This window comes from Castanea sativa, chromosome 8 (assembly GCF_040712315.1).
Source record: "Castanea sativa cultivar Marrone di Chiusa Pesio chromosome 8, ASM4071231v1".
NCBI classification, from domain to species: domain Eukaryota; kingdom Viridiplantae; phylum Streptophyta; class Magnoliopsida; order Fagales; family Fagaceae; genus Castanea; species Castanea sativa.
Genome location: NC_134020.1, coordinates 47,925,622 through 47,947,923, shown reverse-complemented (window position 1 = coordinate 47,947,923; position 22,302 = coordinate 47,925,622). Strand labels below are relative to the sequence as shown.

Below are 22,302 nucleotides of genomic sequence, written 5' to 3'. Positions count from 1 at the left end.
GTGTTCCATGTTTGCGGTTTGAACTCCACCACTTTTCCTTCACTATATTCCTATATAAAAATATATTGTGAAAAATCTACTATTGGATTATATACTCTCTTTGTTCTTAATAGTTAATACACATCAAATTTCATGTCAATCAAATATATACTTATATAAATTAGTAGTCAATTTATGAACTCATCTTTTACACATAATTTTACACTACAAAAACCTAAAATCTAGATATTTTATAAATTAAATAGTTATTGATCGGATATAAGAAGAAGATCAAATTCTGCATTTTTTTCGTATCCAATTAAAAAAAGAGATTGTGTAACCGTGTAACTTCGATAATAGTCCGTGATCTTTTGATGAGGGTTTAGTTTTGTTACAGGAGTTTGATGGGACAACTCAACCATTAGAAATGCAGATCACGGAAGCTTCCTATTTGATTCAATTACACAACCTCCCATTGAATGGGATGACAGCCGAGGTTGTAGAGCTTGGTGCTTCCCAGGGAAAATTGGAAGAGATAAATTAATATGCTGGAGGACGAAATAGGCTGGGGTTCCGGGTGAGGTTGAATTGGAAACACAAACCCTTTTTAACAGGGGAAACCAGTAAAGATAGGAGATCCCAACTTGTTTGGGTCTCTTTCAAAGAAGAGAGACTCCCTAAAACTTTTGAAACTAGTGTGGTCTTCTTGGTCATAACAAATGTAGTTTCTGAAGGAGGATATTGAAAGAAGTTATGAATTGGTCTCTAGTTAGTGGAGTAACCTGTTAGGTAAGCTAGCTTGGGGTGCTTTGGTCTATCATTTGTGGTCAGGGGAATTCCAGAATTCGTGGAGGAATGGTGAAAAATAAGGAGTGCAAGCCACCAAATGGGATGTAAGAACAAGAATTGAAGCACTTTACAGTTTCAAGAACTCTGTGTTGAACAGAGCTTGTGTTGGGCCGGGGAGTTACAATTTCAAATTTTCAATCTTAACAAAGAAAGCTTGAGTGAGGTTTATTGGTCTTCCCTGAGTTAGTTTTGTTTGTTTATTCCACTCATGTCTGTTGGTTCTAAACTTCCATTGCAAAGGTGTTGTCTTTACTGGTTTCTGTTTGCAATTTGTTGTTTTAGGTAGAGCATAAATGATCCTCTCAAAAAGAAAAGAAAAAAAAAGAAAAAAGATAAATTACAAATTATACCCTTAAAGTTTGGAATGATTGGATTTTACACACTAAAGTTTCAGAATTTAGATTTTATCCTCTGAAGTTTGATGATGTTTAGATTTTACACCCCAACGTTTCAGAATTTGGATTTTACCCATTATATTTTAGGAGTGTTTGAATTTTACTTCCTAAAGTTTTGGGGTGTTTGGATTTTACACCCTAAAGTTTTAGAATTTGGGAGTGTAAAATCCAAACAACTTTAAACTTTAGGGGGTAAAATTCAAATTCTGAAATGTCAGGGTATAAAATCCAAAAATCCCAAACTTTAGGGAGTAAAATCTATATTCTGAACTTTTAAAGTGTAAATTTCAATCACCTCCAAATTTTAAGTGTGTTATTTATAATTTATAAAATAAAATAAAAAGGGTAGAGCAAAGATGTTACTGTTGTGTAAACTTGTTTTCTTCCTGTGTCTCTTTGTTTTGTGAGTGTTTCTTCAATAAATTTATCTCTTCAAAAAAAAAAAAATGTTGATGTGACAATTTATAGTGGTGCTGTGTAATATTATGACGCATAATTGGTGCACCAAATTCACAGAGGAAAGTTTATGGTAACACACAAATGTGTAACTAATTTATAGTAAAATATAGGGGTAGGCATCCAATCCATTGATCCGCTAAAATCAATTCAATTTAACCCAGTCCATTGGGTTGGTAGGTTAGGTTGGGTTGGGGGTCAGCAGGTCAAATTGGGTTGGGTTTTATTATTTACTCTTTTGGTTTGATGAACTTCTAATAGATTTGTAATTTATAAATCTTTTTTCCATTTGTATTGGTTTGATGTACTAACTAATTAGTTTGCGTTGGTTTGGTGCGATTCTTGAGTTTGATTAGTAAATTTGTTGTTATTTGTGTTGAAAATTTTATAAATTTGTTGTTCTAATCCTCTTTTTTTTAATGTCCAACCCATGGGTCCAATCTGATCCATGTAAGTTGGGTTGGGTTGGACACTTGTGATGTGTTGGGTTGGACTAAGGTTTTTTTTTTTTTTTTTTCAACCTGACTATGGTAGGTTGGATTGAAAAAACCAAACCCAACTCAACTCATACACACCCCGAGTGAAATGTATAATATTTCAAGCATTTTCTGATGAATAAGAACCATTTCATTCTTTAAATTTTACCCCTCGTAATGAACAATAGAGGTTTTCATAGAGGGTGTAAATTACATATGCCACGGGTTGGGCTGTTTTCTTAGACAACCCGACATGTAATTTTTCTCCCATATTAATATACTTCTATCCTATTCAGTAAAAAAAATTACCAGAAAATTTCTCAGACTCCCACTGAAAGAGAAAAAGTGAGATATAACCCATTGTCACAATAAAACATAGTCCATTAAATAGAAAATATAAGTTAATAACGGAAAGCAACCTAATAGTTTGATAGGTAATTTAAGAAAGGAAAAGCCATGGTAGTGTCTCATATGTTTCCATTATTAATTTCAAAAACTGTTTGTTATGGAACCAGGCTACAAGCATGAGAATTGTTTGGGAACTCTTTCACTCCTGATCAGTGATTGGGCAAGGGTTTTCGACAGCCGCCTTAGCAGCTTTCTTTTTCTCTTCTTCCTTTCTATACCTGATCCCACAAGCATTGCAAAGGCTCTGAAAATAAAAAGTTAAGGAAAAGAGTTTAGCAAATTGCATCAATATTGAATATATATATATATAAATAAAAATAAAAATAAAAAGAAGAAGAAGAAGAAGAAGAAGAAGCAAAAGATGATTTGATATTTTATTTTTATTTTTTGGTAAATTGCATTGGTACTACTAGTAAAACTAGACTTAGTAAATGATTTCGGAAACGACATTGTACCCAAATTAGCAATCTAATTGAAATTCCACCCCTTTATCCTCTTTTTAGGTCAAATGGTATTAAATGTTGATGTATAAATTAATATCTCTTTTCTGAGGAATATTTTTTTAATAAAAAAATTAGCTTAACAGACCCAAACAAAACCATGGGTGTTGCAAGGTAGAAAATTATTAAGTCCATATTTTTTGTTGACTTAATTCCGTGTCAAATTTACTTGTAATTTTGCTTTATTTTATGTTTTAGGAAAATTACAATGCAATTGGATAGAATGTATTGAGCCCTGGTCAAAGATAGTCAAAGTTGTTGGAAGAAGAACTTGCGACCTACTCACGACATACCTAGCCCACAATATAAACACGTGGCAGATAAAGAAGGAATCTTTGTAGTATGCAACTTGCGACTTACTTATGACTGGCTTAAAGACAAATGTCCAACACAACATTTTGATCCATTGGACAACTCAGTCATATGTGTCAAAGCTCACACATTCTACATGTAGAACATGAGAAACATGTAGAAAATGATCTTATAGTGCCTTAAGAGAGCAATTTCTTGCTCATTGTTTTGTGAGAGAGAACCCATGGGCTTAGAGTAAATCTCTACCATTCTCTCTTCTTCTTCCCTCTTATCGGTGACGTATCTTAGAGAAGAAACCATCACACTCTTCACCATATTTAAGTGTTAGAGAGTTGATTGGTGTGGAAATCATTGAAGCAAACCTTAAATCCAAGGAGATTTGTTGACTTACCATTGGTCACTCAATACATGGATTCTAGGAGCTAGGTGAAGAAAGGACTTGATGAAATCGATTGCTAATACTTGAAGGGTTCAAGTACATTAGATAACTTAGATTTGCAGGGTCTTTGTTGTAACCGTACACTACAACTATTCATTAGTAGGGATTTGAGAGGTGGTACCGTAGAGAGGTTTTTCTACCCACTTGGGTTTTTCTCTATGAAAATGTGTTTTTGGTGTTTTTGTATGGTTTACATTTTTTATTTTTGCAGACCTATTTGTCACTTTCTACCCTTTCTAGGTTATTATAAGGGAAAAAGGTGATTCAAGTTTACGATTTCAAAGTGATATTGCATGGATTTGACCTGTTGCGAGTGTTTTCATTGTGATAATGTGCCGATGGTGTTATGCAGGAGATTGGCTTTGGTCATGGAATTTTTTGGTTGATAGGTAAAGGGATTATGTGTAGTGGGGGTAGATGTGAGGGTTGTATAAGAGGTGGTGGCTTGAGGTGGTGGCTCAAGGTGATGTTGGAAACCGCGGTGTTAAAGATAGATAATTGGATTTTATATTTAAGATTAGGCCATTGGATGATTGATAGTGGGTTGGGTTGAGGGGAAATTTTGATTGGATGTGGTTGTTTTTGGGTTAATATTAAATAGAAATAATTATCATGTTTCACCAAAGATAAAATATATGCATGCTTGTAATTATATGTTTTAATTAGTTAAATTGGTAAAATATTTTATGGTCAAATAAGAGAACATACCTTAGGACCAAGGGGACCTTTGCGCCACATTGGGGTATTATTAACGCCACAGTTATAGTTTGTACACCTCTTATTTGGGTCATTGTAATTCACCTCACGTTTGCGTGAGCTCCTCTTACGTGAAGACGAGCTGCCACTGCCTCTCCTAGAAGTGGGATTGAGCAGTGTGTACTCATTCATTTGCTGCGTTGGAGGGATGAAGTTGTAGATGTGATGATGAACTCCCCCAACAGCAACAGCAAGCTGACTTTGTCCATTTGAATTAGTCATGAAATGGTTTCCCATGATTCTCACTTGTGTCGAGTATGGAACACGTCGAGTGTTAAAGGCTTGTCCTCGAGTGTTGCTTCCCCCATAAACCATGCCATTGTGATATTGTGCCTGTTTTTAAGTGTAAAACAAGAATGCCCATTTTGAATCCGTAGGACAATGTAGAAAAGTTGTATGCATTTCACATTGGGATGATTTACTATAATGTAAGAGTTGAGACAAATTGTGGCTGATTTCTTGGAAACTAAAAATGGATTTCACATTAAGAAACAAGATTGATTCTTATAAAAAAAATACAAAAAAAAAAAAGTTTCTTTAATTGTACAACTATATCCCATAAAAAAAAAAAATGTACAACTATATTCAACATTATTTAAGAAGTATTCATCAATTCCCGTCTCCCTCTTTTACGGAAAAATAATAATAATCTAATAAAGGGGACGTATGCATACTTTATGGGATCATTACCTTTATTAAATTTGAACTATAATGGGTTGCGCAATGTACAGTTAAGGGGATTCAAATGAACCCTAACCTGGCAATTATATATATATATATATTATTTGACCCTTCTAAAATAAAACTTAGAGCACTTCGGCCCTAAATTTTTTTTAAAACCCACTTTATCTTAAATATGATTTTCGTAACAATATTTTGGTTTTTTTGGACACAAAAAAAGCCCAACAGCAAACCAATTTTTTCAAATATGGAGAAAATAGTAAGTCCCACAATAATTTTATTTTTTTTTTCATCTTAAGGGTTCGTTTGGATACTGCTTATTTTGTTAAAAACTGAAAATAATAAAAAAAGTTACTGTTCACAAAATTTTTACTGTTCACATGCTTAAATGCACTGTTCATGGACAATGAACAGTGCAAGAGGTGCTCAACTAGAAAAAAAAAAAAAAATGGCCGCAGACACACTGCCTAAACAAACACTAAATCTCAAAAAAGCTCATTTTAATCTTAACAAATTTGAAATAAACTAATGGAATTCATAGTTTACATTGTATTATCAATGTAATATTTACATTATTTTTAAACATGTGTACAATATTGTATATTTTTTTGGCAAATGTGTATAGTATAATCTTACATTGATTCTAAACAAATATGTACAGTATAATTGTCTACAATGTAAATCTTACATTGATAGTACAATGTAAATATATAATTGTCATAATTTAATAGATAAAAGTAATTTAAGCAGTTATAATTAAAATCCACTTAATAATAATAATTAATATGTTCCTAAGATGTATCTTCTTATTGACTCCTCTAGAATTTTTTTTAAAGAATTTATATTTTATTTTTTAACTTGTGCTATTAATGTTAACAACATCTATTAAGAGTTGAAATGGTAAGATGGGCATATGATGAATGTTAAGAACTCATGAGTAGAATTCATCCTTGAAATTCGGTTTGCAGTGAAAGAGTGTTCAAGAGTTTATAAACACATGATTAAGTTTATACTTAATGCATGTGGAGCACTAGAATTATAATATTGATCACAACGAATATTAAAGTAACAACATCGCTACAGTCATAAAGTTTAGCTTAAAAATAAAATAACAAAGAGGTATGAGATGATAATGTAGTTGAACTTTTTTATTTTTTGGGTAATGTACAAGGAAGGATAAGGTGATTCTCAAATTGATCAAGGGCTAATTATCAGTTGTTAGCATAGGTAGCAATATATAAAGCAAAATATATGCTATAAGAAATAGATGTAAGTATGCATTTCATTTAGTTCAAATTTAAAATAAAAAAATGTTTTAAAGTTCAGCATAAAAATGAAAATAATTAATTCATTTATTATATTCCAATTTTGTAGCATGATTAATGTTATCTTAGGATAATTTTCATAAGATATCTAAAACCAACTAGTTAAGTTTTAATATAACCACCACGTACTTAGGTCCAGGGTTCAAGTTTGTAGGAAAGGGACTTTAATATATATATATAGGACATTATGATCACCCAAATTAAAAAAAAAAAAAATTTACGTTGTATAACAAAGAAAAAAAATTCAAGATCATTATAAAGATATAAGAATTTTGATGTTTAATATAGATATATTGTAAAGTATGAAACTATAAAATATTGATTTTAAGAATTTTATTGTCATATATAAAAACAAATCTTGGTGAAATAAACAATATTAGTATAGGAAAGAATAAAGAAATTGAAATATATTTTTGGTACAGATATAATACAGAAAACATTTAATATGTGTTGAAATTAAAAAACAAAAGCACATATTTTACAATATACCATATAGTATGCATATTTACTACCTATGCTTGATTTTCATGTACCTTAATCTTCCTTTATTGAGTTGATGAAATAGGTTGGTTTCTAAAAAACACAGAAAAACTACCTATGCTTGTTATATATAAAACTCATTATTCCTTCGGCTTAATTAACGAATTTGAAACATCATATGATTTTATTGTCATTTTTTATCTGAGAACATAATAACAAATTTTGAAAATAATGTAGTGGAATATAATTTATAAGTACTTTTAAAAAGTAGACTGATGGTAATTAAAATGGTAATGATAATAATGATCATGTTCACAATAAGCACAAGGGAAAAAATACTATAATGGTTAAGGATTGATTATCAATTGTTTTAGTTTACTAGTAGTTTCTCAAAAAAAAAAAAAAAATTACTACTAAAATGTGTAATTAGTACACTTCATTCATATTTATGATATTCGCTCTTAATAATTACTTTTTATTTATTTATAATTAGACCAATACATCTAATTGGTTTTAGTGTAAGTGAACACTTCATTCATATTTATAATGTCCGCTCATAATAATTACTTTCTATTTCTTTATAATTAGATCAAGACACTAATTGGTTTTTAATGTAAGCGAAGATTGAACGCCCAAATCTCTTATTCTACTATAAAAGATTTTACCAATTTATTTTTGAATTAACTTAAACCCGCTTTAATTTTTGATTTGCTATAGGATTATACGATATACAACTCCCAAATAAATAAATTAAAATAGAGACATATCCCAAGTCCACACCTTCTATGAATTCACCTAAGGCATAGTGTTGTTGTTTGCATTGGCTAGTATAACCGATTTGTTTCTATGTTACATGTTAGTGACATGACAAAATTTAATAGAATCTAAGAATCTGCAGTATAATTATTTTAAGAACTTTAGAGGAAGTTAATCTCAATTAGGTGAAAAATAGAATATTTATTTTAGCAACAATAAAACCATATTGACGATACCAAAGGTATGGTTGGTTCCAGAGCTATTTTTGCTGCTTCCATTACAATTCAAAGAAATTACTTTTTTTTTATGTGAAGAAATTATATCTAGTTACTTTAAAAACATAGTCATTTTTTTTTTTAAGAATACTGTATTCGTAATAGTAATAATAATGATAACCAATCATTGTCATTCCATAGCTTCATACTTGAGCTAGGGGACTCAAAAATAAAAACCAATGATATAGAATATTTTTTATTTTTAAAAAATCATATTTAAAAGAATGTCTTCAAGCAAAAAAATGTGGATGCACACAAGTAACAATACAATTTGGAAGGTGATAAGAATGAAAAAATTTGATTATAATCAATGAAGGTCATGATTATGAAGACAATTGTGATGATAATCTTAAGAAAATTTAGAATTTTTCATAAAAAATAATTGAATGAGATCATTTTCTTATAGGAAATGACTTATAAACATGAGAATAATTATATATATAGACACACACTCCCTGATATAAAAATTCCAACATTAATTGAATTTTTCTTTAAAAAATTAATTTAGACAAAAAATATTTTCAGGTTCTTAATTAAATTATCGAAATATATTCCTATTCACATGAAAACCCATTTATCAATTATCATCATGACATAATTAACAAAACAAACAAGGTTTAACAATTAATACCAGACCGATCATCTCTTGTTAAGTATTAACCCTAGAAGCAATCAGCATAATAAGCTACCAAAATTTAATTTGTAGCAAGAACAAAGTATAGGAGAACCTGAGTCTGAGGGCCAGTGAAGTAATTGGGTTTGGCATATTGAGGGTTCATGGGAATAGGATTAGCAAATTGGAATGATCCAAGCCTGAGAGTGAGGTCCACCTGCTGGTTTCTTGATGGGTTGGAATATCCAACATTTCTATTCACTCCATATGCCTGATTGAACGATTGGGGAGCCATTGCCTGATTGCTAAGAACAAGATCCTAGTCAAGCTTTGAGAGCAAATTAAAGAGACCTGTGTCCATGCAAATTATTAAAAAAAAATAATAAGAAAAGAAAAACAATGTCAGAGAAAGAAAGAAGGGTCATTAAGGAAATTAGTATTATACCAACCAACCCACCCTTCACACATACACACACACACACGAGAGAGAGGTAGAGATTATAGATCAGGATTTGGCTTGTATGAGAGAATGAAACCGAAACACTTTATGAAAACACAATATGACCTGGAAGGCTGACACAAATTACAAATGGACAACACTTTCATCAGGTAGCTAACAAAAAATCATCATTGAGAGGGAGATAGAGATTTGAACACATATGGAAATTTGGGTTTTCGATGAATTCATCGAAGACCAATAATCCATTAATCGATCCAGCTTTGGTAGATCAATGGTCCAGACTCATTTCAAAATTGCTTTAGAGAGAGAGAGAGAGAGAGAGAGAGAGAGAGAGAGATCTAGTTCCTATCTACATGATAAACGTGAACATGTAGAGCCATGAAGATGAATCAGAGGAAAAAAGTATATTATATACTGATAAAAAAATTGTATAATAGATAGATAAGATAACGACATAATACACACTTCTCCCTCATGATAATAATAATAATAATAATAATAATAATAATAATAATAATACACGCACAAAAACATGGGGAAATGAGAACGTTATATATAAAGTTCGTCCGAGTTCATGCAAGCAGTCCAAAGAAGACTGAAAGCATGACCAATTGAGCTCCCTATAACAGCGGGAATCAAAATCGGTAATACAGATATTGATCTATGGATGATCGATCAATACCATTGTGCTATAAACAACATCCACCACCATATGCAGATACATATATTATATATACAGGCAGAATCAGAGAGAGAGAGAGAGAGAGAGAGAGAGAGAGAGAGAGAACCAACTATGGTATTTTCTTGCTATAGCAATGGCAATGGTCTCAAACTTGTGATGGTATGTCCTAAATGAAAATGAGAGGTCCAAAATTTATAGGGTTTAGGCAAGAATCTTTATATGGAAGGTCTAAAATAAAAAAATAAATAATAATAATAATAATAATAATAATAATAATAATAATAATATTATTATTATTATTATTATTATTATTATTATTATTATTATCATAAAAAAATTATACAAAATTAAAAATAATGTGATAAACTGGATTACCATCTAATAGATTGAAAATATTTGAGCAGGAGTATCCAAAAGCAATTCATTCTTTTTTTTTTCAAAAAAATTTATTCATATTATAAAATATGAAATGTGATTGCTCATATGGCTTACATATCGATCTAGTGTATGTTTAATGTGTGACTCCATTAGTCCTAAATTTATACTAATCTACATGGTTTGGATATTACAATCTCTCTCACTTAAATACTTAAATACTTATTTCAAGTTTATTTGTTATGATCCAAGAAAGTGATAGTCACATCAATACTATATCTACAATGACTAATAATAATAATAATATGAGTAGTATCTTATAAAGTTCAAATCAACTTAGAGCGGATCTAACATAAGACTTAGTATAAGGTCGCACAACGCTTTCAAAGTGCAAAAATTTAAATTCTAGCGCCTAAGTTTTTGAATTATAGGCATTGATCACATATGCTCTTGTTTGGCAACCTTGTAATAGGTATTTGTCTGATTTGGAATGTGGTATAGTACGTGGTCAACCCCATGTTGTGACTGAAGTAATAATGTTGAGAAGGCAAGGATATACATGATTACATGGAAATTATAATTTATATGGTAAGTGGTGGTTCAAGTTTACATCTTCCTCCTCTACTATCTAATATCTATCTCTACATATACAAAAATAAATACATAAATTTAAAGCATTTTATTATAAATGAGAAATGCTATATTTACAACATTTTCACAAAAAATTCTAAATAGTAAGTTATTATTGGATGGTAAAAAAGTAATTTTATTAGTAAATTCAAATTAGAACCAGTAACAATTTTATCATATAAGATTTATTCTAAAATTTTTGTGAATATAACACTTCTCTTTATAAATATAGCCTAAAATTATGATATTGAAAAAAAAGAAGAGGAAAACTGACTTATTAACATGTTTAACAAATGTCCATGACTTGACAATCACATGATTAAATAAAACATAGTCTAAGTATAACTATGAATGATGACTCGCTAGCACTCAGTATATAATGAATTTTTTATAGACAAATAAAAAATAAAATATGCTCCTAATTTGGCAAGAATACTCCACCTAATGATTTTCAAACAAAGAAAAAGTCCATAGAACAAATTTTTTTCACCTCTCATATGGGGGCGCCAGCCCTATGTTAACCCATTGGAGAGGTCACCGCCCGCCCGAAAGGGTAGGGGAGTTGCACTGGGGAGACAATTAATTTTAATAATTTCTTCATGACAAGACAATCTTCCTAATTAAGAAAACATAATTGCCTTAATTATTATTAAATATTAATTAATGAAAGCTAATAAAATAAAGGTAATTGCCCCATTCGGATTAATAAATTTCAAATTCAAGGGTTACCTTATTGGTTCTTAAGGCCTCATGATATCCATGAGAACCTGAATTCAAAATTTCTAGCCAACATCTTGAAGCTACTCTAAGGGATTTCACATTGATATACCTAGTCTGTATGGAATGAAGGTACTGCACAAACATGAGGGAATAGTCAGGTGCTTAAAGAGCCTTGAAAATTCTTGTTCTTAGAAAAGAAAAAGAGTAATAAATTCCATATGTGGCTATTTGACATCAGTTAGAATGGATACCTTCAACTTCTTAATCTTAAAAGAATGGGAGTGGACCTAGTCTATTTTTTTGTTTTTGTTTTTAATTTTTTAGGGTGTTTTTTTGTTTTTTATTAATAAAAAAATATTTAATTTAATTTTTTTTTGTTACGAATAATGATGATATATTAGATAAAAAATAAATAGAGAATTGTTTCCAATCCATCTCAATCTTGAGAGAAAACCCAAGAGGCAATAGAGGAGATGACCATGAATCTTAAAAGAAGATGAGTAGACCTAGGTTTTTTATATATAATAATAATAATAATAATAATAATAATAATAATAATAATAATAATAATAATAATAATAAGCTATGTTTACAATCTACAATAGATACATAGAGTACGCTCATTTTACTAACTAGTTACTAACCCGTGTTATGCACAGGAACCTACCTATTTGTGAGGTAGACTAAAATAAATTTATAAAATCTTAAATTGATTAAGAAATTGCACAATTGCATGTTTTACTCTTTTATAACTTTAATTTGTGTTACAATTTGATGAAGAAGTTATTGCTTAATGTAAGCGATTGCGACCTCAGCCCGCCAATTTTTTCTCAAACTGTGCCTAACCTACATGAAAAACTGGGCCTAACCTGCGCGAACGGGTGAGATCATAATGCTCAAAATGTCGAATTCACTATAAAATGTACTCCCCCCTAGATCGAGGGTTTTACATGAAGTCGCCACTTATTTAATTTAAATGAAAAAATAAGAAAACCTTCTCTATAAAAAATGCCTCTATTGTATTAATATATATGACAATTTACATCAATTTTGTAACAAAATTTACAATGCTTTTTTGGTCCTAGACACAATTTACAAAAGTAAATTATATTGCTTTGTTTCCTAGTTACATTCTAAAAATGTAAAATTGCATATACAAGAGCCTAGTCTAGAACCCTTAATCTTGATTCGGAGGCTAATTTACGAGATAGGAAGAGATTAAGCACCCATCTCACCCGGTAAAACCAGTCTCCAAGGTTAAAGTGGCCAATATCATGTCATGTTAAACAAATGCAAATAATATATCACATAAACATGTTAATTTGCAAGAATTGTAAACAAACATGTGTTGGAGAATTTAATGTAAAGAGAAACAAAAAGTGAAATTTGTTAGATAACAATGTAAATGCAAAGAAAGCACGAAAGTAATGGCATATTCATCTAGGAAGTTAATGTAAAACAAAGAATTTCTAGCTTAGACATGTTCATCCAAGCACGTATAATAGATCAAAAATTAGATATGTTCATCTAATCATGTTATGAAAAGTAAATAATAACTTAGAAGTGTTCATCCAAGCATATGAAGGAAAACAGAAAATTGTCATGTTATTTGTCATCCGCACAATTGCAAAAAAAAAAAAAAAAAAAAACGTTTGAGTATATTGATTATCCAAGCATGTGAAGGAAAACAAAAAATTGTCATGTTATTTGTCATCCACACAATTGAAAAAAAAAACACAAAACAAAAACAAAACAAAACGTTTGAGTATATTGATTATCCAAGAAATTTAAAATTAAAAAAAAAAAAGCAAAAAAAAATCATTTAGAGATGTTCATCTAAATATTATAGAGAAAATTAGAATATTTATCGTGTTCGTCTAAGCATTTAAAAAAAGTAAAACAACTACCTAGACATGTTCATCTAAGTATTTAAATGAAAATTGCACATTAGCCTAGAAGTGTTAATCTAAGCATGTAAATAGAATATCAATGACATATATAGGCATGTTCATCCAAGCATATTACGAAAGAAAGGAAAAAAAAAAAAGACTTGGAAGCATTTATCCAGGAATGTGCATAAACTAAAAAAAATCTAGACATGTTCGTCTTAAGTTTTTAATGGAAAGTCAGAAAATTACGTCATGTTCATGTCTCAATCATTGGTGAAGAGAACCAAAGATATATGTCATGCTATTTTGAGATGGAAAGTTAAAATCCAGCATCTAAAGATTCAGCATGTGAAGAAAATCAAGGTCGAGCAACAAAGCATATGTAAGCAAACCAAGATTCAAGTCACCTGAAGACAAACTAAAATATGATAATATGACTAAGAATGAATACATCTGTCGTGTCGAAAGCAAACTAAGATGTTGGAGCATATATGATTACAAAATAATCTGAGTGCAATTCAAGATTTAATCATGGAGAACTACAAAGAATAGGACATTCCCTAACAAGCAACAATCTGATTTTTATGAAGAAAACCAAACATTAAGCATGTGGTAACAAAGCATCAGAACTACATGTGTGAAAGACAATAGACAATAAGCATGTGATATATCATGAGATGGTATTCAAAATTGGAATTACATTAAGAGATTACATCGATGTGTGTAGCATACGAGAAGACACAAAATTATAAGAGAGGAACAAGATACCATGAATAAAGCATTATATGAGAATAAAAAAGATAACCATGTATTAAAACAAGCATGAATCCACGAAATTTAGAATACGAAGGACAAAATAAGGCAAGTACTTTAATGTTAAAAACAACCTAAACACCTAATTGAAGATTAAAGACAGATAATAGTATTATAAATAAAAAGGAAATTAAAATAGGGAAATAATCACTAAAAGACTAGAGAGGAAGCAAGAAGTACTAAGCCATAGCCAAAGTAAGAACAGGGACTATTCAATTGCTTTTCTTTATTGCTTTCTCCCGAGTTTCTTAGAGTGGATGGGTGTTTAATGCAAGGAAAATAAAGAAAACAACATAAACAAGTGCAGAAGCTTAGCAAATAGGAAATAATAAACTAGTGCAGAATTTAAAGAACATAATTAACTACTTACCAGCATAAAACATTAATTAAAGGGGGAAGTGATCACTTGAAGGGTTAGGAAGAAATCAAGGAAGTACTAAACTACAATCAAAGTAAGAACAATGGTTGCACCACAATTTTTCTTTTCTGCTTTCTCACTAGCTCTCTAGTGGGAATGGGGTGCCGAAAATGGAAGAGGTCTTCTCTATTTATAGGAGAAGAGATGACTTAGATTTAAAGCTAAGTTATTAGCTTTCTTCTGAAGGCAAGGGAAGAGATAAACCTATTTAGATAAGCTGGAACAGATTTGGTTTTGATCCCTATTTGAAATTTTGAAAGAAAGTTGAAAATGATGATGAATTTGTGTTATCTTCTGCATCTGTTTCGTATTTTGGCTTTAACTTTCTACTCAAAATTCCAATTGATTCGAGATTGGTTTTATGTTAAAGGAAATTTAATTCTCTACAACTTTTACAAAAATAAAGAAAACCAAATTTCAACGTTTTTTAGGCCAAAAATGCAATTCAAGTTGTTACTGAAAATAGTAACGTTTTTTTGAGCATTTTTCTATTATTTTTTTGAAAATTTTCATGGATCATGTATTTTTCTCTATCCAAATTGTTTTTCAAAATGGCATGCCATAAAAAAATCCCTTTTTTATTATTTATTAAAAATAATAAAATAAAATGAATTCCAATCAAAATTCATACTTAATTAATTTTAAATTAATTCTTGTTGGAACCAATTTAAATTAAGTGTTTAAAATAAGACGTGATTGGGCTCATTATGTAGGTGAGCCACGATCATTGAAAATTGTTTGTATGATAACTTTTGATTAGGTGGTTTGATCAAGGCCATGACATACCATTGTGATTGTTAGAGCATCAAATTTGTTTTGTATCACTAATTTAAAAATCTAACGGTTAAATTATGACCATACCCTTAGTGCAACATTCCTATTTTGCCTGTAATATTGGCTAAATGCAAGTTGTAAAATGGGGTGTCTACACTTGAACGTGCAATGGCTTAAGAAAAATTTGTTAGACAGTTTTAGATACTGCAAAAAAATAACTAAAAAATTCAGATATTAAATCTTTTGAAATATCAAAAAAATATTAAAGAATCAGATGATTCACTGCTTAGAAATTATTGAAATATATATATATATATATATATATGACTAAACAATAGAGAAATATAAGAGAAAGATGAGTTACATTTAAAAGAATAATCCATGGCTATAACTATTAAAAGGAATCAAAAGATTCAAAGCATACAAATTATAGATAATAAATATGTGAGTGTGTGTGTGTGTATGTCTACACAAATTCAAATGTTAAAACTTCCAAAATGCCAGAAAATATATATATAATTAAAGAATAACTTATTGAAATAATTCAATAAATATATGACTATTCAAAAGAGAAATATAAGAAAAATAAAAAGATACACACACTTTTAAAGCAATAATTTAAATTTTAACGGGTCTAAACTTTAAATGAACCTTATCAGCATATGGTTCAGGCTAAAAAAAGTTGGGCAGGAGTCCATGTTGAAATAATTGAAACCATACTTTCTCTTACTATATCGTATATAAGTTTTCTGCCCAAGAAATTAACATATTTTCATATTGTGAGGTGAAGCAAAGACATATGTAGGAGCGATAACCTTAAATTTCAATTATTGCAAACTTTTTTATCTTGTAAGAAACGGCTAAAGAAAGTTTGGTGATTCATGTACGAAAATTACTTTTTAAAAAATACATGAAAAACCATAAAATATCTTTTTTAACAAAGTAGAGGAGAAGAAAATAACAAAAGAAGAGTTCATACCTCTACTTGGCTTAAAATAAAAAATATTGGGGTTTGCACTGATTTTATAGTGTTCATGATTAACCTCGCAAATTTGGAGATAAATTATTAACATTTGAGTTTGAATTTAAGTTGGACTTGTTAGAGAGAAAGAGTTTCACTTCTTGTTAAGTTTGAATTAAACAAAAATAATTTTGTTAAAAAAATGATAATGATGAGTTTGAGTTTAAGTTGGACTTGTTAGAGAGGTAGAGTTTATACTCATTATTAAGTTTGGACTAAAAATAATAATTTTATTTAAAAATAAATGATAATGAAGTGGCAAATTCTGGAGAAGTCAATAAAAAGTCAAAGGTTTCAACCTTAAATTTCAATTATTGCAAGATTTTTTATCTTGTAAAAAACAGTTAAAGAGAGTTTGGTGGCTCATGAATAAAAATTATTTTTTAAAAGATACATGAAAAATCATAAAATAATTTTTTTTAACAAAGTAGAGGAGAAAAAAATAATAGAAGAAGAGCTCATATCTCTACTCGGCTTTTAAAAAAAATATATTGAGGTTTGCACTGCTTTTATAGTGTACATGATTAACTTCACAAATTTAGAAATAAATTATCAATATTTGAGTTTGAGTTTGAGTTTGAGTTTAAGTTGGACTTGTAAGAGATAGAGTTTCAGTCCTTGTTAAGTTTAGACTAAACAAAAATAATTTTGTTAAAAAAATGATGATGATGAGTTTGAATTTAAGTTGAACTTGTTAGAGAGATAGAATTTCACTCATTATTAAGTTTAGACTAAACAAAAATAATTTTATTTTTAAAAAATGATTATGATGTGATAAGTTCTGGAGAGGTTAACAAAAACTCAAAAGCATATATATATATTTCACATTTATATCTGGAGCTATCAACCAATAGTATGTGTGATAGTTTTTTTTTTTTTTATGTAGAAATACAATAACCCATCGAGTGGTGGGACTTCTGGGCTCTGGCGTAAAGGTGATTTTTAGTGTTCGGCCCAAGAAGGGGAGGGTTGGGGTCTAAATGGACTTTGGAAATGGGCCATATAACTTTTAACATTACTATTTACTGGGTCTTTATTACAGAGCCTGTTAAACAATACAAATATCAAAAGAGGCACAGTCCATTGCTTTGAGATATACAAAGTTACAAGCCACTTTTCAATACTGAATTTTGAAAGACTTATATACCCACTCACTCCTCATAATGAACATTGCTGACGAGGCCGAAATGAACATAAAGGCTAGTGAAGTACTGAAGTTAAACCCCCCATTGACATATGTGTGGTCTTCTAGAAAGTGTTTGGTTTGGTGCGATATATGTGATGCACGCTATGATTGACACTAAAAAATTTTGTTTATTTTACTTTTTTCAAATATTACCGTAATTTAAAATTATAAAATATATCACAACATTTTAATCTCACCACGTTTCTTTTTTTAGAAATAATTACAACATGCTACTAACTCCGCAGCTAGAACATTTTCCTTCACTAGACCCCCAAATACTTTGTACATAGAGAAGTGTCAATTCAACTACAAGACCTTTGACATCTCACCACATTTTTATATAATGTAATGTTGTATTATTATTATTTCACAACTCTAATACAGCAAATTGTAAATAGTTAACTATCATTTATACACGTGAACTCATCATTTTGTCTTTCGTCAATCCCACTGCAGAGTTATAACTTTGGCAAGAAGTGGGTGAAAATTTTTATGGTGTTAGACTTTTTCGTGGTCCTAACTCCTAAGAAAATTGTACAACTTAGTTAGAGCTCCCCCAACACCCACCGCTCCCCTCCACACCTACATTTATCCAAAGTTTAAGGTTGTCCCCAGGTAATCAATGCTATGTCTATGAGAATGAGAGAACATCTAGAAACCATGTTGGCTTAATAACACCCAGTCTTTTACTTAAAACTTGAAATATGATATTTATTAAGATGATATCATATATTATTAGATATATTTATATTTTAATAATATGATGATGTGATATGTCTTTATTGAAATATGTAAACCAAAGTGTTTATGCCAAATCTTTAGAGAATTTAATTTCTATTTACTTTATTGTAATGTTTTTGCTAGAGTTGATGCGTGTGATCTTTAATGTCAACAAAAAACCTTGTTAAAATACGATAATGTTTTATTGAAAATGTAAGATAACATCAAAAGTGAGTTTATATATATATATATATATATATATATATATATATATATATATATATATATATATTTTTTTTTTTTTTTTTTTTTTCATTTCAACCCCTACGACGTGGAAGGAATACGTAAAGGTCATATAATATGTTCTAAATTCAAAACAAAGTAGTTGCCTTGGTCTAAGAATCCATTCAAATATCAACGAATTTCTAGATTTTTAGGTGGAACGAGGATTATTATTTTTCCCAGTTCTCGGGATAGAAAGAATTGCAGAAATATATATATTTCTCTCTTCTTAATAGGCCAGTGAGCTTAAATTTAGCTCACATCATAATTCATGCAGAATTTTTTAGTTATTTCACCTTAAGGCAACATAGATGTAAAACAAAATTAAGGTAAAAATTGGGAAAACCTTGTAACTCAATTAGTTGTGGCATCCTAGTATTTTTAAATGAGATATTTATAATCATGAAATTATTAAAAAAGTGTTAAGGTGAAAATGTTTCAAATTTTTTTGCGTGCATGTGCTTAAAGTTTGTTGTAGAATCAATTAATTATATTTACATCCTCGTAGCTATTGGAATATGAGGCACATAATTGGATATATGGTCTTCATAAATTCTATGAATATGATTAGAATTTAGGAGGGAAAATTCAGTGACTGTCTATTGTATGAGCTGGAATCTCATGTGCCAGATAGTCACCGAATTTTCCCTCCTAAATTCTAATCATAGTCATAGAATTTGTAGACACTTTTCTCCTCCTTAAAATAAGTGGAGGCCGGGACAAAAATGGGCAGCAATAGAAATATGAAAATGAAATCAAACAACTTAAAATGAAAATTTTAAAATATAAAGGTACAAAAAAAAAAAAACTCCAAAATTTTAAGATCGACAATGTATTTTAGTTTAGAATTTAAATAATAGTCTAGTAGTGATAAACTCTTTACTCCCTACTCTTTAAGCTTATCTTTTATTGTTGATATTGCATGAATATGGCTTAGGGTAATTATATCGGTTGTTTGCACTCATTTACTCTTATTTGGTTATTCCGCACTTAGCTTAAATTCGAGTAAAAGCAATCTAGCAATAATTTTTATTTGGAGGTCTGAACAAATTCTTGTGTTTTCACACAAATCCGAGCTTTCAGAAACATTCTTTCTTTCCTGTCATGCAATGCAGCAATGTTGTAAGTTTGACTTTCTAAAACATTCATAACTCTTTTTTGTTTCATTGAAAGTTGCAAACTATTGAAAATTTGAAATGGAACAACCTGGTGATTATAAATAAAAAATTAAAAAAAGAAATGGAACAACCTGGCTATATGCTTAAAAATATCACAAGAAGATCCATTTTTCTATATATTCTCCTCAAATATTCGAGGTGTCTAGAAATAGAATATAATTTTAGGAAAAAAAAAAATTTCTTTGGAACCAAAAAGCCCTTTTGTTAAGGCGATAAAACCTAGAGAAGATCCTCCATTAGGAAAGGAGATATTCCAAGTTGGCCACGGAAGTCGAGATAGTTAAGTGAGAGTCGCCTCGAGTGGAGTCTAAGTGAATATTATGCTATATATACACAAATAGACAGTCTTCTCGAGTAGAGTCAGGTGAATATTTCAAGGGAGATGCTATATATACAGAAATATTTTTAGATACTTATTCTGCAATTTTTTTTTTTAATTTCGTAAAAAATTTTGTAATTTGCTAAGTTAGTCTTGTATAGGACTATTTTTTGAGTAATTTTTTTTTATAATATTTTATGAGTAATTTTTAGGTATTTTTGGAACACGAAACTGTGTTCCTTTCTCTCACATTAATGATGTGGTCCACTCATTAAATTCATTGTGGAGTTTAGAAGAGACTTGGTTTAGGTCCAGTGCATCCAGTGCACTGGATCCGGTCAAATGGTAACACACGTCTAAAAGTAAACATATATCATCATCTCAATAAATCCAGTACTACTAGACACTGAACATAAGCTTGACCTGTCTAAAAGTACCTAAGAATCTCTCTTATTTTATTATTTATCATTAATAATTTATTAATTCAAACAGTTGCGAAATTTATTGTTAAAATTATTGTAATCGTCAATTATAATCTTGTATTCTAATATATTGAAATTAGTGTGCTACAATTTTTTTTTTTTTTATCTCTACATATTCTCATTACGTTAAGTGTTTTATATATATAGTTAATTTAGCGTTTTAAATCATTCACTAATTAGTATGATAGTTTTGACAATATAATTATGCACAAGATACCCATAAGATACACGTACGTACATGAGGATAAGGTTGAGAGAAACGGGTGTTTCCCGTTTGGTTTCCAAAGCTACAGATATATTCGCGTTTATTTGTTAGTGTTATCGTTATTTATTCATAATATTAAAATAATTTTCTTTATTAATCAAATTATTTCAAGTTAAATTGTTCAGAATTTTCTATATGACTATAATATGTTAAATTATTGTGTTTATACCTTAAACAATATATAGTAAATATTTACGTATTTTTGTTACGAAAATTTAGAATATAAACATAGTATACCCATACTAAACATATACTATTCTTTCTCGGTTTCCGAATTTTTTTGCCGAATTTTGAAACGTATTTTTCTTGAAATAATTCAAATTATACCCGTTCATACACTTGCTATGCTCAAAACTATACTCAACTTCAACCACTAAGCATATTAGGTTCTATTATATGTCAAATATTCTTCTAATGTGTTGTCCAGGGGCGGAGCTATGTCATGGCCCCCAAAATTTTAATTTTCTTCTACTCTTAGGCTCTGGGTCTGATAGCAACAGAAAAAGTAAAAGGCTATTGCCCCCTCAGAAAAATATGACCAGCCCCTCCAATTCTTTCTAAGATCTCTACTTAGTCCAATAGATAACAACACCCAAAGTCCTCAAATAAAATACTAGCTAGCTCTTCCAATTGTCTAAATGATTTGTTGTCAATCCAACAGGCAATAACCCACACTCTCAAAATAGCATCTTTTGCCACCCATTTTCAAACACAAAATTACTTTTTTCCCATCCTTCTCAATCTCAAGAAGCCACCAATGGGTTTCTCAAAGAAAAAAGAAGCTGCCACTGCTATTTTTTCACCCTGCTGATACCAGCCCCATGTTTCTTTCCTCTCATTGGTAATACCACTGCTATTTAACTCTCTTCTCAACAAGGGTGGGAACCAAATAAACTCCTTTTATCTATAAAAAAACTGTCCATATTTGCTTCCAGTTCTAGCTTCTCCTTACTAATTTGTTTAAGTTTTTGTTTTAGCCTTCAAGACATTAATTGTCTCAGAATATGCTTCGTTTACTAAGAATATGTTGTTCAATTTTTTGTATTGCTCTATGATAATATATATATATATATATATATATATATATATATATATATAATATAATATTCTCTCTCCATATCATCATTTTTTAAATTTGAAATTAGGTGCTGAATAATTCGTTAAAAAAAGAGGAAAATTTCAATATTATGGATAATGATGAGTTGATGGTACTTAAAATAATAGTTTGTAAATTTTTGTATATGTATATAGTTAACAGAACCTTATTTGTATTTTCATTAATGTTTAAAAATATGACAATATATCAAAATTAATAATTTTGTATTTATAGATTTATGAATTATGATTATTTCATCAATATTGCAATTTGGCCCCCAAGTAAAAATTTC

At 29.7% G+C, this 22,302-nt stretch overlaps 1 protein-coding gene across 1 annotated transcript; it reads right to left on the bottom strand.

Moving 5' to 3' along the window:
• Positions 1 to 2,702: 2,702 nt before the first annotated feature.
• LOC142606451 (uncharacterized) lies at positions 2,703 to 8,995 on the bottom strand. The gene is made up of 3 exons (XM_075777801.1): positions 8,816 to 8,995; positions 4,523 to 4,903; positions 2,703 to 2,807 (listed from the first exon to the last, which is right to left on the bottom strand). Exons 1-3 carry the CDS (start codon positions 8,993 to 8,995, stop codon positions 2,703 to 2,705), a joined length of 666 nt encoding a protein of 221 aa, XP_075633916.1.
• Between the last annotated feature and the right edge of the window lie 13,307 nt (positions 8,996 to 22,302).